Below are 20,460 nucleotides of genomic sequence, written 5' to 3'. Positions count from 1 at the left end.
TTTCTGATTACGTAATGTCTTGGTGATATATAATAATGAAAGATGGGGACTAACTTAGTTGAAATTGGATCAAGTACCTTACGTGCAGGTATGTGTTAACCCTTTTAAACAAGTAGTTTTTTTTTTTATTTTTTACTCTAGATAAGCATTTAGAAGATTATGTTACACAATTCAAAAATTAGGTGTGTTATACGGGTTGGTTAGGGTTGGGTGACAGGTCGTCTACACACATTTCTTTCTTCTATATTATGAATATTATAAATGAATGCATTTGGCCCTTGGAAATAGAAGCCTGTAACGAAAAAAAAGCAACAATTGATTTCAATTACTAACAGTCGAGCAAATAGTCACAAACAAAAAATATATAAAATACAATTAAAAAATATATCCATAATAATTAATAGTTGAGGCTGATTCGAGTTTGAGCTTGAAAAATTAATTATGAGCCAAGATCGAACCTAGAAATAGAGATCGAAACGAATCAAGCTTGAGCCCGAGCTCTATGTAAGTTAAACTAGCATTTTTTTTTGGCATCCCTCGGAGATAAGGCATCATATTATATGCTAATGGTCTCGAGTTTGATTCCTGCAGCTCTCAGTTATAAACAAAACAAAAACTTAAACCTGAATCACGCACAGGGCCAGACGGGCAAGCAATCGAATGAATGTTTGATTTCTCTTAATTCATCATATAATTATTAACAAGGTAATTCAAAACCCTAATTCTCTTCCTCGCTTTTCTGCATATTTGTTTTAGCTAATAATAATTATTATTATTATTTATTGCCTACCAAGTGTTCGATGAAATGCCTGATGCTACAGAAAGACACCCCCTTTACTATTTTCATCAATAATATGCTATTTTGTTCAGGGTTTAACTGGGTTTTTGAATAACCAGATAATAAGGTTATTATACATTTATCTCTTGCAGATTATTTTTAATATCTATATATGCAGTCGATATCGGACTGATGATATGTAACCGATATCAGTGTTTTAAGTCTTAATTCTCAGTTATTTTGTGTTTAATGTTGGTGTTTTGCAAGTTGCAAAAGGTTAATTTGTTAATGGTAGGATAGTATACTGAATTGCTATATATAGATATTCTTCATGATATTAAAACTACCTATATCCAACCGCGACATCCGATATTTTTCCGCACTAACTGTATAGATTTTGATAAACTAAAATCATAAGTTAGTTTCCTTCATTGGTCAATTTAAAATGTACATCCAAATACTCCTTAAGGCTGTGTGTATCACACATTTATGACATTTTTCAGAAACGTTGCGGATATATGTAGATGCAAAGATTAAATTTAAGTTTGGAGTTCAAGTATCAAAACTACGTTAAGAAAAGATATATTGACATTATGCATTTTTACAGTTTTAAGAAGGGCAATGGGGGTGATAAAAGATGGGTCAATCTCGGGTGTTTTACCAAGTAACAAAGTCTTTGCAGTTAACTATCCTGGTTACCCTTCATCTATTGAACGGGCCGTCGTCACTCTTGGTGGGACCCAATGTATTGCCAAGGTAAGACATCCCATTTACTTGTATGTGATAAAATTAGACATTGTTTGACTTTTAGCTAACTTTATTGATTTATTTGTGTTTGACCTGTTTGTCAATAAGTTGAAAAAACGTCACCTGTAAGTTGTTAAATTGATATTGTGTCTGTACTCTGTAGGCTCGCGAATCACCATCAAACAATTTAGAACTTCATTTCCGGCCTGAAGATCCATACTCGCATCCAGTAATTGGGGATGTTATGCCTTGCAACCAGTTTTTGTTGAAAATATCAAAACCGAAAGACGAGGGACAGATATCAGAAGCAGCAGAAGATACCATTTGTGCTGATGTTGTTGCTCATGTTTCGGATGCATATTATTTCAACGGTTAGAAAAAAATATCAAACTTTTTTTTTTGTATCTTAATTAGAGGGGGGTAATTTTAACCCATTAATTTGGTTAATATAAAAACTATAAACGTTTTTCTAATGTCTATTTAATACTTATAGTATCCTGAATTGTTTTGTCTAGAAGAAATTGTTTTATGTTTTAAATTAATCATAATTATTACATTTCCTATATACAAAACTAATATAAAAAGGACAGAAGTGTTGGTGGGTTGTTTTTCCTTGCCATCTCTGAATTCATTTCAAATGATTGTAAACGGTCGAATGAACACAAACGGAGCATGTTCGTGTTCGAACCTTTAACTTTAGCCGAACAAACGATCGAAATGAACAATTAAATGAATGGGGTGTTCTTGTTGGTGTTTATTTGTAAATTAAATGAACATGTTGGTGTTCATTTATGTCTGTTCGTTACCAACATGAACGAACGGTTCATGAACGTAAATGAACAAACATAACTGATTACTGATGTAGATGAACGAACATAACTGACCTAAAAGCGTAAAACTAATTAAAAGTAACGTGAAGATAATGTATAGGGCCTAAAAGTTATTAAAACCATAGTTAGTTGTAATGGACCAAAAAATCTTGTGTTGAGTATATGATAGAACTAAGGTTGAAATAGATAGTAGGCCAATTCGAGATGGAAAATCTCCGATACAAGGTTCAAAAGTACAAATAATCGAAGACCAAAAAACAAAAAAGAACTGAAAAACAGTATTAAGTAAGATAGCATTCTTGGCAGTTTCTTAGCTCCCATTACTGCCCACTCATCCACTATATACGCTACACTCCTACTCAGTGTTGAAGGGTCCAAATAATTCCCAAATAATATTTTAAGCTGCTCCATTGAACAAAGCAGGTCAACCCGTTTACCCTCATAACGTAAACTTTAATTGGACTCGTATGGTTACTTCCCGCTGGGTAAAACGACCTGTCCTCAACTCGGAAAGTAGGAAACTGGGCAGCAAACAGATCGTAGTTTTCCTAGGTGGCGTCTTCTTTAGGTTGATGGGCCCGTAAAACCAGCAGCTCCAATGTCAAATTCCTAGCATCCTGAACCCAGCGATGATCCAATATTTCCTGTGGTTGGAGATTAATATCCCAATCAAGAGTGATAGGTGGTGGTGTGGCAGGTTGAGAAGTAGCCTGTCCCCAAGCGGGTTTCAACATAGAAACGTGAAAAATGGGATGAACTTCGGAATCAGCTGGTAAATTGAGCTCATAGGCGACAGGACCAACTCGTCTGCGTAAATAATATGGACCAAAAAACCGGGGAGATAACTATTCGAACCTATGTTTAGCTAAACTCTTCTGGCGATATGGCTGAATCTTAAGAAAGACTGCCACCCACTTCAAAATTCACTTCTCTTCGTTTCAGATCTGCACTTTTCATTCGGTCTTGAGCCTTTTGCAAATTCTCACGTAACAACCTGAGCATGTCATCCCAATTGCTCAACTGTTTTTTCAATTCTGGATTGAGTGTTTCCCCGATTACATGCAGGTTGAGGGAAGGGGGTTCCTGTCCATAAACTAAAGTGAATGGAGTCATCTTAGTGGACGCATGAAATCCCGTGTTGTAAGAATATTCTGCCCAAACTAAGAAGGAACTCTATTTGGATGGTTACTCATGAGCAAAGCAACGTACGAAAGCCTCCAAAAGTTAACCACCTCTGTTTGCCCGTCAGTTGGGGGGAGGGGGGGGGGGGAGGGTGGACCGGTGGTAGCTGGTGCTCATCTTGAGCTTCGTTTGGCATTAGCGTAACAGCTCCTGCCAAAAATGACTTAAAAAGACACATCACGGTCAGAAACAATTAATCGAGCGACACCGTGTAAACGGATTACCTCCTTGCAAAAAACATCGGTACCCCCTTTTGCCGTAAAAGGATGAGAGAGGGGGATAAAATGAGCATACTTGCTCAATCTGTCAACAACCACGAAGATAGGGAAGGCCAACCGCAAAATCCAACGAAATATCCTCAAAATCTGTTGTGGAATCGGTAATGGTTGGAGCAGCCCGGCGGGTGAAAGGGTATCATATTTGGTGCGTTGACAAGTTAAATACTGCTACACATAGGATCTAACATGTTGCTTTAACTTCTGCCAAAAATATTGACTTTCCACTCGCTTCATTGGTTTAAAAAAACCCAATGACCTGCAGCCGGTGTGGAATGTGCCTCAAATAGAATGGAGGCACGAACTAGGATGCCAAGAACCACAAGTCGCTCTTTGTAGATTAAATACTCCCCGACAGACGAAAAACCCGGACAAGAGGAAGAGCTGATGTGGAATGTGTCTCAAATACTCGCCCTTTGAAGCAATTTCAAAGCAATTTGCACATAGGCTAAATGCAACTCGAGTGATGGCTGTAAATCAATATATCATCAAAGAAAGCGAGTATAAAACGTCGGAAAAATGGACGAAATATATCATTCATAGCATCTTGGAATGTAGAGGGGGCGTTCATTAAACGGTCTTCTCCACATCTTACAAATTAACCTGAATTTGGTAGTTCCTGGAACGTAAATCCAGCTAAAAAAAGACAGTGGCTCTGTGTAACTAGTCAAGCAACTCGTCAATGTTGGGAATCCCATGGTAACTTTGTTCAAGGCTCGATAATCCACACACATCCTCCACGTGCCATCTTTCTCTTTTACCAACATAACTGGGCTGTAGAACGGGCTAGAACCGGGTTCGATGAAACCAGCTGAAAGAAGCTCATTTACTTGTCTTTCAATCTCAGTTTTCTGTGAATGTGGGTACCAATAAGGTCGTATATTGGGAGGGTAATCATTTGGGTTTAACGGTATAGAGTGAAAGTGAGATCGAAATGGGGAGAGTGATGTCGGTCCATCGAATACACTTGGGAACTCTTTAATCAGCAGCTGGACAGAAGTTGGAATTTCTGATTTTAGACTTGTATCGATGGCGAGATGTTGATATGTTGCTGATTTTTGTGGATCCAATGCTATCCCTTGCACCTCATATTTACTATTCATGGTGAATATGAGGAACATTTCGTTTCAATTGGCTTGCACCGTATTAAGCGAGGATAGCCACCTAATGCCCAATACTACATCAGCCCCACCTATGGATAAAGGATAAATATCTTGGGTAATTTCCTGGTCTGAAACTTGCAAGTGAATATGTTTACACCTGATTATTCCCGATTACCAATTTGTACACCAAAGCTTACTACAAATTGATTTGTTATTTTTTAATTCACGTACGAGATTATGGGTTGACCCACTATCTTTTAAAATTAGGACCTCATTGGAATCAACTTACCCTGAATTTCATAGTGGTAGTGTGAGAAAGCTCTAATTGATCTAGTCTTTGGATACTAGGTCCTCATTAATGGTGGAATCACTAAACAAGTATGTTTGACATTGTTGACAATCAATTGATTTTCGTTAGAAGTTATATGATTGAGTGTGTATGTATGTAGTTTGGAATGAATTTGGCAGAGTAACTAGAGGAAATCGGTGATTTGGACCAAAGGTTATGCCATACTCATAACCTTAACTCGTATAAATACGCACCCCATGCGCATGGACTATGCGCAAAACACCCCATACGCGCACAAGTCGTGTGTACGGGCTTATAACTAATACAAAATGACAATTTTAGCCCCTATACATTGTTTTTATGACCAAACGATTTATGCAAGACAAGACAAACATAAAAATGCACTAACAGTGTGAGACTTCCTGAGTATAGCATGAAGATTGATTTCTGTAATTTTATCCGGTTTAATAGAACTGTCATCCTCTTTACCTTCAGGGGTTTCCTCCATATCCTCGTTGATCTGCAGAAGATTAAATGTGACCGTTTTGCAACGGTGCCATGGCCCGTATTTCTCACCACATCGGAAACATTCTCCTTTCAAGTATCGGGTCTGCTTTTCTGCATCGGACAAACGGTTTGGGGCTGGTTTGGCAAAGTTTACCGCATTAGATGAAGTTGCGGTGCTGGAGGTTGGAATTCTTGGTAGCCCGAGTGTGATTGCTTTTGGATTCGTACTCTAATGGGAGGCTCATGGCCTTATAAACTGTTCGCGGTTCGTGAATCCTCACGTCAACCTTCAATTCCTCCTTGAGCCCGTTTAGACAAATCCCCCAACAGACAATGATTTGGCCAATTAGAAACACGGGATGATCTACATGCGAACTCCCGTCTATATTCAATCACTGATCCAGTTTGTCTAATCCTACACAAATACTCATCTGTGTTCTGGAATTTGGGTAGTCCAAAATGCTCCTGAAATGCACTAACCAGTTCCTCCTAGTCGGCCGGTGTTTGTTCAACAGATAACCAAGAATAAAGGCCTAGTGCATCACTGGTTTGCAGGAATCAGTTAGAGAACCACCACTCTTTCCTAATTGCTCCGAGTCTGTACCATCGTAATTCCCGACAATGGAATCAAAATGATAATGATGCAGTTTTGGAAGTGATCATTGGCTCAAAACACTCATGATAATCAAAGATGATAATTTGAACCGAATGTTCCAAGAACAATGTTCTTATAATAATTAACTTAATCAAAAAACTCTCCCTAAACAATACACCCTAACACCCTATTTATGCTAAATGAAAAGAAGATAAAAATGGAAACAAAATAAATATAGTAATAAGAGATAAAACTGAAAATAAACTTATGAAATTTAAACTAGGAGATAATTCTGCATCAAATAAAACTAGGATTGAAATAAGGATATATTGAAATAGATAGCAGGCCAATTCTAGATGGCAAATCTCCGATACAAGGTTCAAGAGAACAAATAATCCAAGACAAAAAACAAAAAAATTGAAAAGCAGGATTAAGATAGCATTCTCGGCAGTTTTTTCCCTCCCATAACCGCCCACTCATCCACTAGATGCACTACTCTCCTATTCCATGTTGAACGGGTCAAAAGAATTCCCAAATAACATTTTGAGCTGCTCCATTAAACAATCCGGGTCAACTCGTTTACCTCTCCTAATGTAAACTTTAATTAGAAATATATAAATAATTGGACTCGTATCAGTATATTAATGAACGTAATTGAACGAACTTAAACAAGCGTAAACTAGCGAGCATAAATGAACGCAAAATATCCAAAGTAAACGAATTTAAATGAACGGACACTAATTAAGGAACACGACATGTATTCATGTTCATTCGTTGAAGTATATGAACAGTTTTTTTTGTTCATGTTCGTTCATTTGTTTAATAAACGAACTTCGCCTGACGGTTCACGAACTATTTATTGAACGTTTGGTATATTTGTGCTTGAATTATACAGGAATGGCAGACTACCAGCACGTTCTAGCTGTTCATGCTGACGTGGCACGTAAAAAGAAGCAGAATTGGGCTGACGTGGAACCACAATTTGGTTTGGTCCTCATCCCCATTGTTTTTGTTTTATTTATCTTTTATTATTATATATCTTATTGTTTGTGAAAATTTGTTAAAATTGGTTGCTTTTTGTGTGTATGCAACACTGCAGAAAAACACGGGCTTATTGATGCAGATCAAGAGGATTTAATGATTTTGTTACCACCTCTTTTCTCAATTAAAAATACACAGGAGAATTTGGTGTAAGAATCGTTTAATATATATATATATATGGTAGGTTAACGTAAAAAAGAATAGTTTTTTGAGAAACATAAGAATAAATCTAAGCCCTTGGATCTAGGATCTTGTGGTTAAGATTGGTAGTTTTTAAAAACCGTATAGCTTCCTACTTACATGGTATAGTGTTCTATTTAGCTGGTGTGCTTTATTTTGAGGTTCTCACAAAACAATTGTTTTTTATTTTACCCTTTTCTATATATATATATAGAGAGGGAGAGAGAGAAAATGGTTCAAATAAAAATAAGGAGTTTCTAGGATGGTAAGAACCATAGATTTTTGACATGTGGCATTACATATGGTGAAAAAACAATTATTGGAAACTATTGTGAAAGTATATTTCTAGGAACCTATGTCGGTTTTGGTAATTTTAAATCTCAACCATTGATTAACATGATCCAATGACTATGATTTATTCCTAATTTTAGTTGAACCCTTTTCTATATATATAATATTAATTAAAAGATTTCATTCATAATATTTTTTATATATTTATTTTTATGTTGAAACCATCTATATATGCCAGCCTTAAAAAGAAACAAGAGGCAACTGTGCAACACCGTTGGGAGGTATTTTGTATTTGTATTATCATGTATCTGGGAGGTATTTTGTATTTGTATTATTATGTATTTATCTTAACTAAAAGGCTTAAATGGGTTTGATTTTCTGTTAAACACATGTGAATTTACTCTTTTTTGTAAAAATAAAAGATCTAAAATAAAATTTTGGATTTAAAATATTCTCTTGGACCCACCTCTTTTTTAATGAATATATAAAATATATGGGACCCACCATTCTTCTTCAACGTTGCCTAACGTGTGAAGAAGATTAAGTGGGTGGATGGTGATCGGGCCCGACTTAGTTTTTAAGAAGAGTAAAGTGTCATTTTCGTTCTTGTGGTTTGGCAAATAATGCGAATTTAGTCCAAAAAGTTTATTTTTTGTATATGGACCCTCCACGTTTCCCAGTTCTTGCCTATTACATCCAAATTACTAACCCCGTTAAATTTAATCGTTAAGTTAGAGGTAGACATGTCTTTTCACCTTTCTTTATTATAATACTTATTTTAGTGAATTGCGGTTTTCGCCCCTCTAGTTTGTCCAAATATGCAGTTTTAGTCCAGTAGTTTTAAATTTGCAATTTTCTTCCCTATGGTTTCATTTCACTTGCAATTAAACCCGAATTCCCTAATATCGTTAAGTCTAGTCGTTAAACCCATCAGTGTGCCCTTCACGTGAGGGGCAGTTTTGTTCCTTTTTTTTCTTGTTCCCCAAATACACCCCAACCCCTCACGTGAGGGGGCTTGCGAATTAGGACTGAAGTTTATTTAGTGAGAGAAACGACAAAACTGATCGTCACGTGAGGGGCGCGCAAATGGATTAACGACCAAAATTAGTGATTTGGATGTAATTGGCAAGAAATGGGAAACGTGGAGGGTCCATATGCAAAAAATAAACTTTTTGGACTAAATTCGCATTATTTGTCAAACCACAAAGACGAAAATGGCACTTTACTCTTTTAAGAATAAGGGTTAAAGGGTAATTTTTCTTGGTTTTAATAGAAAAGCTAAACCTAGATTTAGTTTTTGGACCATTGATGAAAGAGATATTGGTTGGTTTGGTTGGGACCAAATCTATAACTTTTAACTTTAGGGACAAAATTTGAACCAAAAGTCCAAAACACAGGACCATTCGTGTAATTTACTCAATCTAGAGGGTATAAATCATTTTCAATTTTTGTAATGCAGATGGATATAGAGCCTAGCCTTGCAATTGAATTCAACATCAAAGATATCCTTATTTTTAATGTTTTATATGCGCATATTCATTAATATCTAGTTACCTATTATCATTCTTTGCTTTATATATTACTGTAAAATAGAAATTTATTCTTTGCCTTTACATTCATACATGTTCCTAAGAAGGTGAACTGGGAAATGTTCATAGCTGAAGGTTCAGAAGATTGGAAATGCCAGGTGGCAGTATGTGATTTGTTCAATGAGCGTCCCATATGGATCAGACAATCTTTGTCTGAGCATTTGTCTAATAAAGGTTTGAAACTTGGTAGCAACATTATAAAAAGGTATGTTAGGGTAATTCCATATATACCCCTGAGAAGTAAAACTTACAAGGCAACCGAAAAATTAATATCATTCATATATACCCATTTAAGATACTTAAAAAAACATATTTATAAATACAGTTTATAATATGACCATTGTACCTTCTCTTTTTCTTTATTACCATATCCTAATGCAAGTTAAGTGAAGGGTATAAATGTCATACATTTGTTGGGTAAATATGATATTTTACCAAGTTTTGAGGGGATATGTGACAATTTTTGCTAAATTAAATTAGAATAAAACTTTAGTTTTATCTTTAATACAATATAATTGGTTTACAGGTTTCTCTTCAGGGCAGCTTATTATTTTGCAAACGGGCAGTTTCAGCGGTTTTGGATCAGAAAAGGATATGATCCACGTAAAGATCCTGAATCCCGCATGTAAGAACTCTATGATATTAAATTGCTTTTTTATACTGTATAAAGTGATTATCTTTTTGTCTTTGGTATTTTAATCTTTTATGATATCTTAATACTGTTTTAACACATTTTGACCACAGATATCAGAGGACTGATTTCAGAGTACCACCAGCTTTGAGAAGCTACTGTGATAATGGCATAGCATCCAGGTAGCACATTGCTTAGTTTTATTTTTCAAAATCTTTAATTTATATATTTCAAATCTCAACCCGACCGAACCATCAATTGTTTGATTCTTTTGCAGGTTAAAGCATAAATGGGACGATTTATGTAACTTTCGTGTTTTCCCATACAAATGTCACACCTCGTTACAACTTTTCGAACTTGTTGATGATTACATTCAACAAGAGATTAAAAAGCCTTTGACTCAAACATCTTGCGATGTAAGTTATATTATACTTCGCTTCATTTTACATACATAAATGTATACATATATATACATACATGCATATATACATATGTTTATACATTTCTACATATGTATGTATATATGTATATTAATATATGTATGTATGTATATATTGTAAAATCATTTACTTTGCAGTTAGTAACGGGTTGGTTCACTGCACACATGCTCGATATCTTGCGGTTACGAGTTGCTGTGAGGTTTTTTTCAGTATATCCGAAACCCGGTGGAGAGTCCTTTCTGAAATCGGCTTCTTTACGTTTTGAAAAATCAAAAAGAGCTATAAATGTGATAAAAGAAAAGATAGTCAGTAGAGGTGCAGGTTGTTTATCAACTGTTGTATACCTCTTTACGTTTATATGAATTTATTTTCATGCAAATATGGTGCATGAAAACCGTGGTGGTGGTGGTAATGAATTACATGATTCTGAAAACAGTGATGGAGAATATCATATATATGATGGAAGCAACTCTGAAGAAGATGATGAGTACTAACATTCTTTTCTTATGTAGTGATGTATGCATTATCTTACAAATCCTAGTTTTTTAGTGTTTGTAAATTTAATTTTTGAGCCAATTATAATCATATTTAAGAATACTGCAAATTATTTTGTCAAATGGTTTCACGTGATATGCGATGCGGACTTACGCTTTTTAATGTGTCATGTACGTAGGGTTGTGCATGGTTTGGTTTGTTATTAGCCTTAATCAAATTAACTAATTGATTTTCGGTTTATCGGTTTGGTTTATTCAGCAGAGCCGGCCCTTAGGGGGGGAGGGGGTTGCGTTGGGTAGAGGTGCACAAAAAACCCGTACCCGGAATCAGACCCGAAAATAATACCCAAACCGGTTTTGTTAACCGGAATCGACCTTACCCGTAGGGTATGGATAAGGTATGCATTTTGAGCTCAATACCCGTACCCGGAACTAGAGTTGATCAAAAAAACCGGTTCCTGGAACCGAACCGATGGACCCGAACCGGAACCGAACCGGTTCCTACCCGTTTTTGGTAGGAACCGGACCCTATCTGATTCAACCCGATGATCTGTGACCGGTTCTTGCGTTTCTGAGTGGGGGCGGGTAGGAACCGAAACCGGTTCTAGCCGTTGGATCGATTAAGCCGTTGGAAATCGTTTTTTTGACCGTTTTTTGACCGTTTGGGTCAAAAATAGCCGTTTTTTGGCTCCCCCAAGCACCCCACTACTAGTATAAATAGGTATTTGGTGTCATTGGTTCATCACAACACTCAAAACGCAAACCCGAACGCAAAAAAATACAAAAAAACGCTATTACAACGTTTTGAGTTCTCTAATCTCTTGTTTTCTCTTCTTCTATATTCATATTTGTTGTTATGGCTGCCTCACAATCATCGGTTGGTCAAGGTTCCAACGCCGAACCAAGTTTTGTTCGTATTGTACCTCATAATCGTAATCAAGAGATTTGGTGCAATTGGGATTTGGTTGAATTGAGTGACCATTCATTGAAGGCTCGGTGCAAGTTTTGTGGGGTTTATTTAAACCCACTTTCGAATTCAAATTTGAAGAAACACATCGAAAAACCGTATTGCAAGGCGTTGAAAAAGAACGTCGATTCGCAACAAACGCAAATGGATAGTGAAGGCGGAATATTTACATACCAAATTGATCGAGTTCAAGATCGTATGGCGAAGTTTGTGATTCAAGAAGCTTTGCCGTTTAGCCACTTCGACAACCCTCGCTTAACCGCCATAATTCGAGATACGCTTCAACCACAATACACTCACGTAAGTCGTCATACTCTTAAACGTTATTGTTTAAAATTGTGGAAGAAGGCCAAAGAGGTACTAATTGCATATTTTGAAAATATAAATACGGGAATAAACTTAACTAGTGATGTTTGGTCGGCTCCACATGGTCTACCCGAATCTTATCTTTGTGTCACCGCTCATTGGGTAGACCCGTCATCGTGGGAAATGATGAAACGCACCATTGCTTTCGAACTCTTTGAGTATCCACATACGGGAGATAATTTGTTTGAAATTTTAGATTATGTTATAAAAACTTATAAACTAGAAAATAAAATATTTTCAATGGCATTTGATAACGCGTCGAATAATACATCGGCGGTTGATAAATTAAAATTAAAATATACGCCGATTTGCAATGGTGTATTTTTTCACTCAAGGTGTGTTGCACATATCATTAATTTAATCGTGCAAGACGGACTTGCTTCGGATGAGGTTACATCGGTTATAAACGATTTTAGACTAATGATACATGAAGTTTTTAAGAAAAGTAAAAAAAGACAAATGGATTATAGAAAATTTTGTAAAGATACGGGAAGAAAAGCTTTGGGAGCTAATTGGGATGTACCTCATCGATGGAATTCCACTTGCATAATGTTTCAAAGTGCTTTGGAACAAAGAGAAACTTTACAAATGTTTCATTCTAGTCTTGCCGAGAATGATTTGGCAATCCCCTTTTCAAATGAGAAATGGGAAATTATCAATGACTTATCGACTTTTCTTGAAGTTTTTAAAACATCAACTACGAAACTATCGGGAACGTATTATCCGACAAGTCCCTTGGTTCTTTCGGAGTTATTTTTAATGGTTAACAATCTTAAAGAATTTGAAAATAAAAGTCCAATGTTTTCAAACATCATATTACCAATGAAGTTTAAATTAAAAAAATACTTTCTTGAATTGCCACCGGTTTTTACTTGCGCCGCCGCTTTAAACCCAATATTAAATGTTACGGGGGTTGAATGTGTGATAGACGAAATTTTTTCAGCCTTAGATATGCATGAAATTGACCCAAATTTTTCAACAGAGGCAAAAAATTATTTTAACTTGAATTTTAAATTTATGTATGACTTTTATTTAAATAAATATGGGTCAAACATACACATGCCTATGCCGGGGGGGGGGGGGGGGGTCTTCATCAAGTTCAAGTGCTACTAGAGTACGAGATCCCATGATTAGCCTTATGAACACCGTTCGCAACGTAACGGCTAAAAAACAAAGGGGTAACACCCCTTCAAGCGAACTAGGAAGGTATAGTGCAAATGATTACTCTACCGGTTTATCCGAAGAGGAATATGGCACTTTTGATGTTTTGGCTTAGTGGAAGGTAAAGGAAACCGAGTTTCCGATTCTTGCCACCATGGCCCGTGATTTACTAACCGTCCAAGCTTCTACGGTAGCTTCGGAATCCGCTTTTTCTCTTAGTGGCAGGGTAATATCGGTGAGAAGAACAAGACTAAATTCGGAGTCGGTGGAGATGTGCATTTGCTTAAAGGATCACTTGGACTCAATCGATCGTATTCAACACGTAACCACTCTCGAAGATGAAACACCACTTGATGTTCGAGTGCACGACGAACAAGAAGGCATTTCTACAAGTAATTCCGAGAAAGAAGTCGCCGCTTAATAATTACGACGAACAAGAAGGCTTTTCTAGAAATAATATGTCACAACTTTATATTTATAAGTTTAATGTTTTGTTAGTTTGTTTTTGAAGATTTTAAAACATGTAACCTTTTTTTTTTGAACTTCTTAAAGTAAATAAAATGAATTTTATGTTAATTGTTTTGTTTATTTTTCATGCTATACAAATACGAATCGTAGTTTAGAATCCAAATCGCAAACGAAAAACGAAAAAAAAAAAATTTTTACACTGTAACCGGTTGAACCGGTTACAGTGTAGGAACTGGTAAGAACCGGTTAGATAGGTTAGGGGTCCGAGGGTGGGAGAACCGGTTCGGTTCCTTAACTGGTTCGAGCCTGGAACCGGTTTAAAAGAGGGTTTTGAATATAGGAACCGGTTAGGAACCGGTTCCGGTTCCTAGTCCCAAACCGTTTTGAACATCTCTACCCGGAACCGTACCTGCTTTATACCCCGAAACCAGTCATACCCTATACCCATACCCGATATCCGATACCAAATTTTCTGATACCTGAAATAATACATGAGTTTTTGTAGTATATTTTTATGTTTACTTCACAACTTTTATGTTTAAGTTATTTTAAAATGCATATTATTAAGTAAATAATTTGTACTTAAGTGGATTTATAGTTTTTATAATATATTTTAATTATTTCTATAAATTACAAAGCAAATTTAAATTTTAAAATAATTTAAACGTATAAAAAAATTATATATATATATACACACACGAGGTGTTCCCGTAGCAATGGGGTGCAAACGAGACTCGAGATCGGCTCGTGAAAAAGTTCGACCAAGCTAGGCTTAAACGAGCCCGATCTCAAGTTTAAAAGTAAGCTCAATTAATAAACGAGCTTAAGCACTAGCTTTACTTATCAAGCTTAAACCGGCTCGCAAGCCTAAACAATACCGTCATTAATATAATTTTATATATATTTTTGTGAAAAAAAATAACTAAATAATAAATATTTTACATTATGTTATATATAAAATTACAATTGAAAAAAATATATAAAATACAATTAAAAAATATATCCATAATAATTAATAGTTGAGGCTGATTCGAGTTTGAGCTTGAAAAATTAATTATGAGCCAAGATCGAACCTAGAAATAGAGATCGAAACGAATCGAGCTTGAGCCCGAGCTCTGTGTAAGTTAAACTAGCATTTATTTATTTTTTTGGCATCCCTCGGAGATAAGGCATCATATTATAAGCTAATGGTCTCGAGTTCGATTCATGCAGCTCTCAGTTATAAACAAAACAAAAACTTAAACCTGAATCACGCACAGGGCCAGACGGGCAAGCAATCGAAATTGTACCGAATGAATGTTTGATTTCTCTTAATTCATCATATAATTATTAACAAGGTAATTTCAAAACCTTAATTCTCTTCCTTGCTTTTCTGCATATTGTTTTAGCTAATAGGGTAGGGTTAACGTAAAAAACAATAGTTTTTGTGAGAAACATAAGAATAAATCTAAGCCCTTGGATCTAGGATCTTGTGGTTAAGATTGGTAGTTTTTAAAAACTGTATAGTTTCCTATTTACATTGTATAGTGTCCTATTTAGGTGGTGTGCTTTATTTTGAGGCCTTCTCACAAAACAGTTGTTTTTTATTTTACCCTTTTCTATATATATATACTAGTAGAAAGCCCGCGCGTTACCGCGGGACGCAACTGAAATTCGATCGATTAATATAGATCAGCTTGTCATATAACTAATCATAATAAAAGTTATGAATCTTTTCGATCCTCAATTGAGATGTTATACATGAAATTGGTACAAGTCACAACATAATAAAACTGGTCCCACCGTAGATGATTTATAGCATTTCTGCATGCCATTCCAGATGATAAACACATGATCCAAGCATTGTACCGTCCTAACCCACAAGATGTTGTATCTGTAAAACAAAATCCTGCAAATTATTAAACAAAATTGTCACATTTTGTTCCTTTCATTTCAAAAAAACTAAAAAAATCAAAGTGAGGAGGAAGACGGCCGGGTCGGCTCATAGGTCCATACTGGTCAAACTAGGTTAGGGTCAAACGACTTGAGACAAATTCAGGTTAAACTGCGTTCAGAATGTATGGGCTTGTGTTGTAAGTTAAACGAGCTTGATGCCAACTCAAGCCTAAAACTAATCGTGTTTAATAAGCGAGCCCAAAATTCCCTTATCACTACATAATTATATAATTATTAAAAAGATCAAGAATGTGAAAAAAAAAATCATTTTTATAATAAAGAATCAAGAAATTGAAAATAAAAGAAAAAAAGATGACTTTTGTAATGAAAATGATCAATAAGTTTTTTTATGAAAAAAGATCAAGAATATGAATAATAGAAGAAAAAAGATGATTTTTAATGAAAAAAGACAGGAACTTAAGAAAGATTGTTACCCTTAACACTTTATGACTCATTTTATCAATGTTGTTTGCATTGGAGCCAAAAGAATTAACAAGATCAGCAAAGAATCTAAAAAAGATAGGCAAAGAACAGCCATGAACGAAGGCTCCAACTGAGCCAATTCCCATTAAGACATAATCCAATCTGTCTGCAAATCTGAACAACTCCTTAAATTATACTGAAATCTCCTTATCTTTCTCTGCATTTTTACTGTTTTCTCCTTCCATTTCCTAGTCTTGAACTTGGTTTTAATTTCTAATAAATTATGAAAAGTTATTCCATGTAAATCTGAAGTTGCAGATTTTTCTCTAAAACTATAATAAGGTGAAGCTTGACATTTAAAGTCAAATGAAGCAACTTTCAAGTTCAAAAACTAAATTAAAAACCGGTCGTATAAAACCGAACCGTACCGTAAGATTTTACACTAAATTCGAATTGCTTAGATGTTTCTTATACACATATAAATACATGTATATTAAGCTTAGTTAACTATATTTAACCATTTTAGTTTACTTGCATACAGTTTATAACAGTCTTCTACTAAATAGAAGATCCAAGTTTGCTGCACATTTCCTTCCTAATAGTCTCACAACCTAATGAGTAGATCCAGATCCAGTTCTCTATGTGCTTACTTTCTATTATGAGATTTTGGACAATAGTTATTTTTAGCATTTCTTTATATGTTTTATTTCTTATTAAGGATAACCAGCGCTAAGGTGTAGTGAGCCAAAACCGAGAAACCGAACCGAAACCAAACCATTAGTAACGTTTTGGTTTGGTTCGGTTCGGTTTATAATTTCAACGGTTTGGTTTATGTTTCCAATAATAAAAACCGTTAGTAAAGGTACAGCTCATGGTTTGACCAAAAAACCGGCCAAACCGGACCGTGAACACACCTAATCAATATAGTAGATGTAAGATGTTACGTACCTGGGAGGTTCCGCGAGAGTGTCTAAGAGGGCAGCCACTCCAGCAGTTTAATAGGGAGTGGGTCACCGGTAACAGTCAATTGTTAAATCAACAGGGCATACTTAAAATCGTTTTCATTAAGGCGTTGACTATTATAAAAAAGCAGACTCGTGTTATGTTGATTATTTATTCTAATAATACTGGAAAATGTTATACGAAATGTATCATTGTATTTAAACACAATTGAATTGCAAGTGGATCATAATTTTGGGTTAAAACTTTCCAAAACTATATCAGTTTGTCTTGTTTGACATAAAAGTCAACTACTACTACAAAGGTAGATAATTTTGCCCAATTTAAGTAAAACTTGTTAACTTTGAACCATCTGTGATAATGACACTCAAGATCTATAATATCAAATTCTTTATTACCAATATACCCTTTGTATCAGTTTTACAAACAATAAATTGAAATCTAAAGCGAACACCAACTTGACTCAATTGTCTCAATCTCTAATGCACAATATTCAATAAAGATTTTCTACAACCAAAACAAGTTGGACTTGTGGGTTTGATTATAGAAACAAATGCCTTGAAGATATCCCAAACACTAACCCATCTGAAACAAGTTGTGCAGTAACAACTACAAAGTGGTTGTCCAATTCATACTCATTACATCACAGTCTAATACTGGATTAAAACTTGCCGAAACTACATTTCTTTAATTTGTGAAGCTGAATAAACCATAATTAAACTATATGGCTACAAAGAAATATTTATGATATCAGAGCTAAACATGACTTCGAAAATCTATTAAAACTTCAAGGAATAAAAATATAAAGCTACCTCAGCTCATACATTTGCAGATACTTGGATATCGGTTCTGGTTCCATTCGACGTTTCTTTCTTCTTTGGTGTTTCTTTTGTAGCTTTATTTGAAACCAACACCAATGTCAATGTCATGTTCCTGTCTCTAAAGTTTCTCTCCTCAACGGCTTACTATAAAAATAAGAATAAAAGAAAAATGTTAACCTGGTAAAACACATGGAATATAAAAAAAATAGAAAGCGTATGATCTACCTCCCCTACGTCATCACAAAAACACCGGATATGCCCAATAGCATTGTTTTTTTAACTTGTTTCCACGTCAAACATACCATCAGTTTTGACCTAATAAAAAGTTCATACTACAACAATCATATAATGATTATATATATACAATGGTTTATAACTACCATGTACCCATCTTTTAGAAACTTCTAAGCAGATTTCAAACGAATGGTGTAATCATGCACATCAAGGATGTAACTGCCAATAAATGTAATTGGATTGTAAATATTAAAATGAGTAAATATATAAAATGTCAAATAAAGTTTGTTACCCCATTATAAGCAGAGGGGTAAGACACTTACAGTTGGGGTAACCACACGAATCTGGCATCAAATTTCATACTTTGATCAAACAATAAAATCAAAAGAGTTAAGAAAAGTAGTAAACAAGAATCACTTATGAAGTGTAATAAGTTGAATTAAACAACAAAATTGAGTAATTGAATCAATTACCTACAACTCAGTGGAGAATGGAGATGTATCTCCTACCCAATCCTTAAGCGGATTTAATTGAATTTATTAGAAGATGATCAAGAATACATTGAGGCAATTAAAGAGGTAAGCCATTCATCGTTGGGTCACGGAGTACACGCACGTTGTTCGCTACAATGTTAGCCTTTCTAGACCAGAACGTGTATGGATAAATACTTGGAAATGGCTTTCTGATGACATTCTTTACAACCAACGACGTCTTTTTAAAGTCACCAGGTATCAATATTTTGGAAGTGAATTTTACAATCTTTATATGCATATATATAGTCATTAATATTACCAAATTTTTTATTCAATTTTTACAGAGTTATCGCTAACTGAAGATCAAATCAAGAACCTCACTTTATTTGAGATTGAAAAAATCTTGCTGCGCAACAACTCAAGCTTAAGAAGATATAAAACCATGCCTTTCCCTGATGCTGAGTATATATCTATTGCATCTAATAGGTTGATTCACAAAGAGTTGTCATACGATCAAAACCAGCTAAAAGTAGAGTTTCAAACTCTATTTAATTCAATTACTCATGAGCAAAAAAATGTTTTTGATCGTATAATGATGGCAGTTCAGTAGAATAAAGGTGGTGTCTTCTTCGTATATGGTTACGGTGGAACAGGTAAAACATACTTATGGAAGACCTTATCAACTGCCATAAGATCAAAAGGCGAAATTGTCCTAACTGTTGCTTCAAGTGGAATTGCTTCGTTATTGTTATCCGGAGGACGCACAGCACATTCAAGGTTTCATATTCCGATAAATCTGAATGAGGATTCTACTTGCTACATTGATCCAGGCACAGACGAGGCACAATTATTAGAAAAAACCAAATTAATAATTTGGGATGAGGCCTCAATAGCTCACAAACATGGGTTTCAAGCTCTTGACAGATCTTTAAAAGATGTTTTATCTTCTAATTTGATATTTGGAGGAAAAGTTATTGTATTTGGAGGAGACTTTCGACAAATCCTACCTGTAGTTCAAAAAGGCACTAGACAAGACATAGTAAACGCCTCTCTATGTTCTTCTTACATTTGGAGTGAATGCAATGTCTTGAGATTAACAAAAAAATCTAAGGTTAACTATGGGTAGGCCATCATCTGATGTTGAAGAAACCAGATTATTCGCAAAATGGCTTTTAGATATAGGTGAAGGTAATGTTGGCGGTCCTAATGATGGTGTTGCAACAATAGATATACTTGAGGATCTACTTATAAAAGATTATGTTGATCCTATATCAAAACTTTTTGACTTTGTATATCCTAATATTCTACAGAATTACGAGAACCAACATTACTTTCAAGACAGAGCCATACTTGCACCAACAAACGAAATTGTTGATGAGATTAATGATAGTTTGCTCAAGTTTTTTCCATGTGATGAAGTCGGGTACTTAAGTTCAGATACCATATGTAAATAAGAATATATCAATGACACTGTTGATACAGCTTTATACTCCCCTGAACTGCTTAATGGTCTAAGAATATCCGGACTACCAAACCACAAACTTGTGCTAAAAGTTGGTGTTCCTATTATGCTCCTTAGAAATCTTAACCAGAAAGAAGGCTTATGTAACGGTACTCGACTACAAATTATATCTTTAGGTACTCGTGTGGTTGAAGCAAAAATTATTTCTGGAACTAACA

General features: G+C 35.2%; 2 protein-coding genes across 2 annotated transcripts; both read left to right on the top strand.

The window, feature by feature from the left end:
• The first annotated feature begins 1,377 nt into the window (after nt 1-1,377).
• LOC143617223 (uncharacterized) lies at nt 1,378-11,239 on the top strand. The gene is made up of 12 exons (XM_077089851.1): nt 1,378-1,534; nt 1,689-1,896; nt 7,202-7,291; nt 7,406-7,495; nt 8,032-8,099; nt 9,278-9,322; nt 9,443-9,612; nt 9,934-10,032; nt 10,152-10,220; nt 10,316-10,454; nt 10,616-10,799; nt 10,848-11,239. Exons 1-12 carry the CDS (start codon nt 1,400-1,402, stop codon nt 10,970-10,972), a joined length of 1,422 nt encoding a protein of 473 aa, XP_076945966.1. The 5' UTR covers nt 1,378-1,399; the 3' UTR covers nt 10,973-11,239.
• An 8,659-nt stretch (nt 11,240-19,898) lies between these two features.
• Nucleotides 19,899-20,234, top strand: LOC143617222 (uncharacterized). Its single transcript, XM_077089850.1, has one exon. The coding sequence runs from the start codon at nt 19,899-19,901 to the stop codon at nt 20,232-20,234; it is 336 nt and encodes a 111-aa protein (XP_076945965.1).
• The last annotated feature ends 226 nt before the right edge of the window (nt 20,235-20,460 follow it).

This window comes from Bidens hawaiensis, unplaced genomic scaffold (assembly GCF_021521415.1).
Source record: "Bidens hawaiensis isolate Kalapana, Puna unplaced genomic scaffold, B.hawaiensis_p1.1 tig00053139_1, whole genome shotgun sequence".
In the NCBI taxonomy this organism is placed as follows: Eukaryota; Viridiplantae; Streptophyta; class Magnoliopsida; order Asterales; family Asteraceae; genus Bidens; species Bidens hawaiensis.
This window is presented reverse-complemented; position numbering and strand designations above follow the sequence as displayed.

Bases quoted from the DNA above. Each gene is read 5' to 3' on its own strand.
- LOC143617223 (XM_077089851.1), top strand. From the start codon at position 1,400: ATGGGGGTGATAAAAGATGGGTCAATCTCGGGTGTTTTACCAAGTAAC. The intron at 1,535-1,688 runs GTAAGACATCCC...TGTACTCTGTAG, and splicing joins GGACCCAATGTATTGCCAAG to GCTCGCGAATCACCATCAAA. The intron at 7,292-7,405 runs GTTTGGTCCTCA...GCAACACTGCAG, and splicing joins TGACGTGGAACCACAATTTG to AAAAACACGGGCTTATTGAT.
- LOC143617222 (XM_077089850.1), top strand. From the start codon at position 19,899: ATGGGTAGGCCATCATCTGATGTTGAAGAAACCAGATTATTCGCAAAA.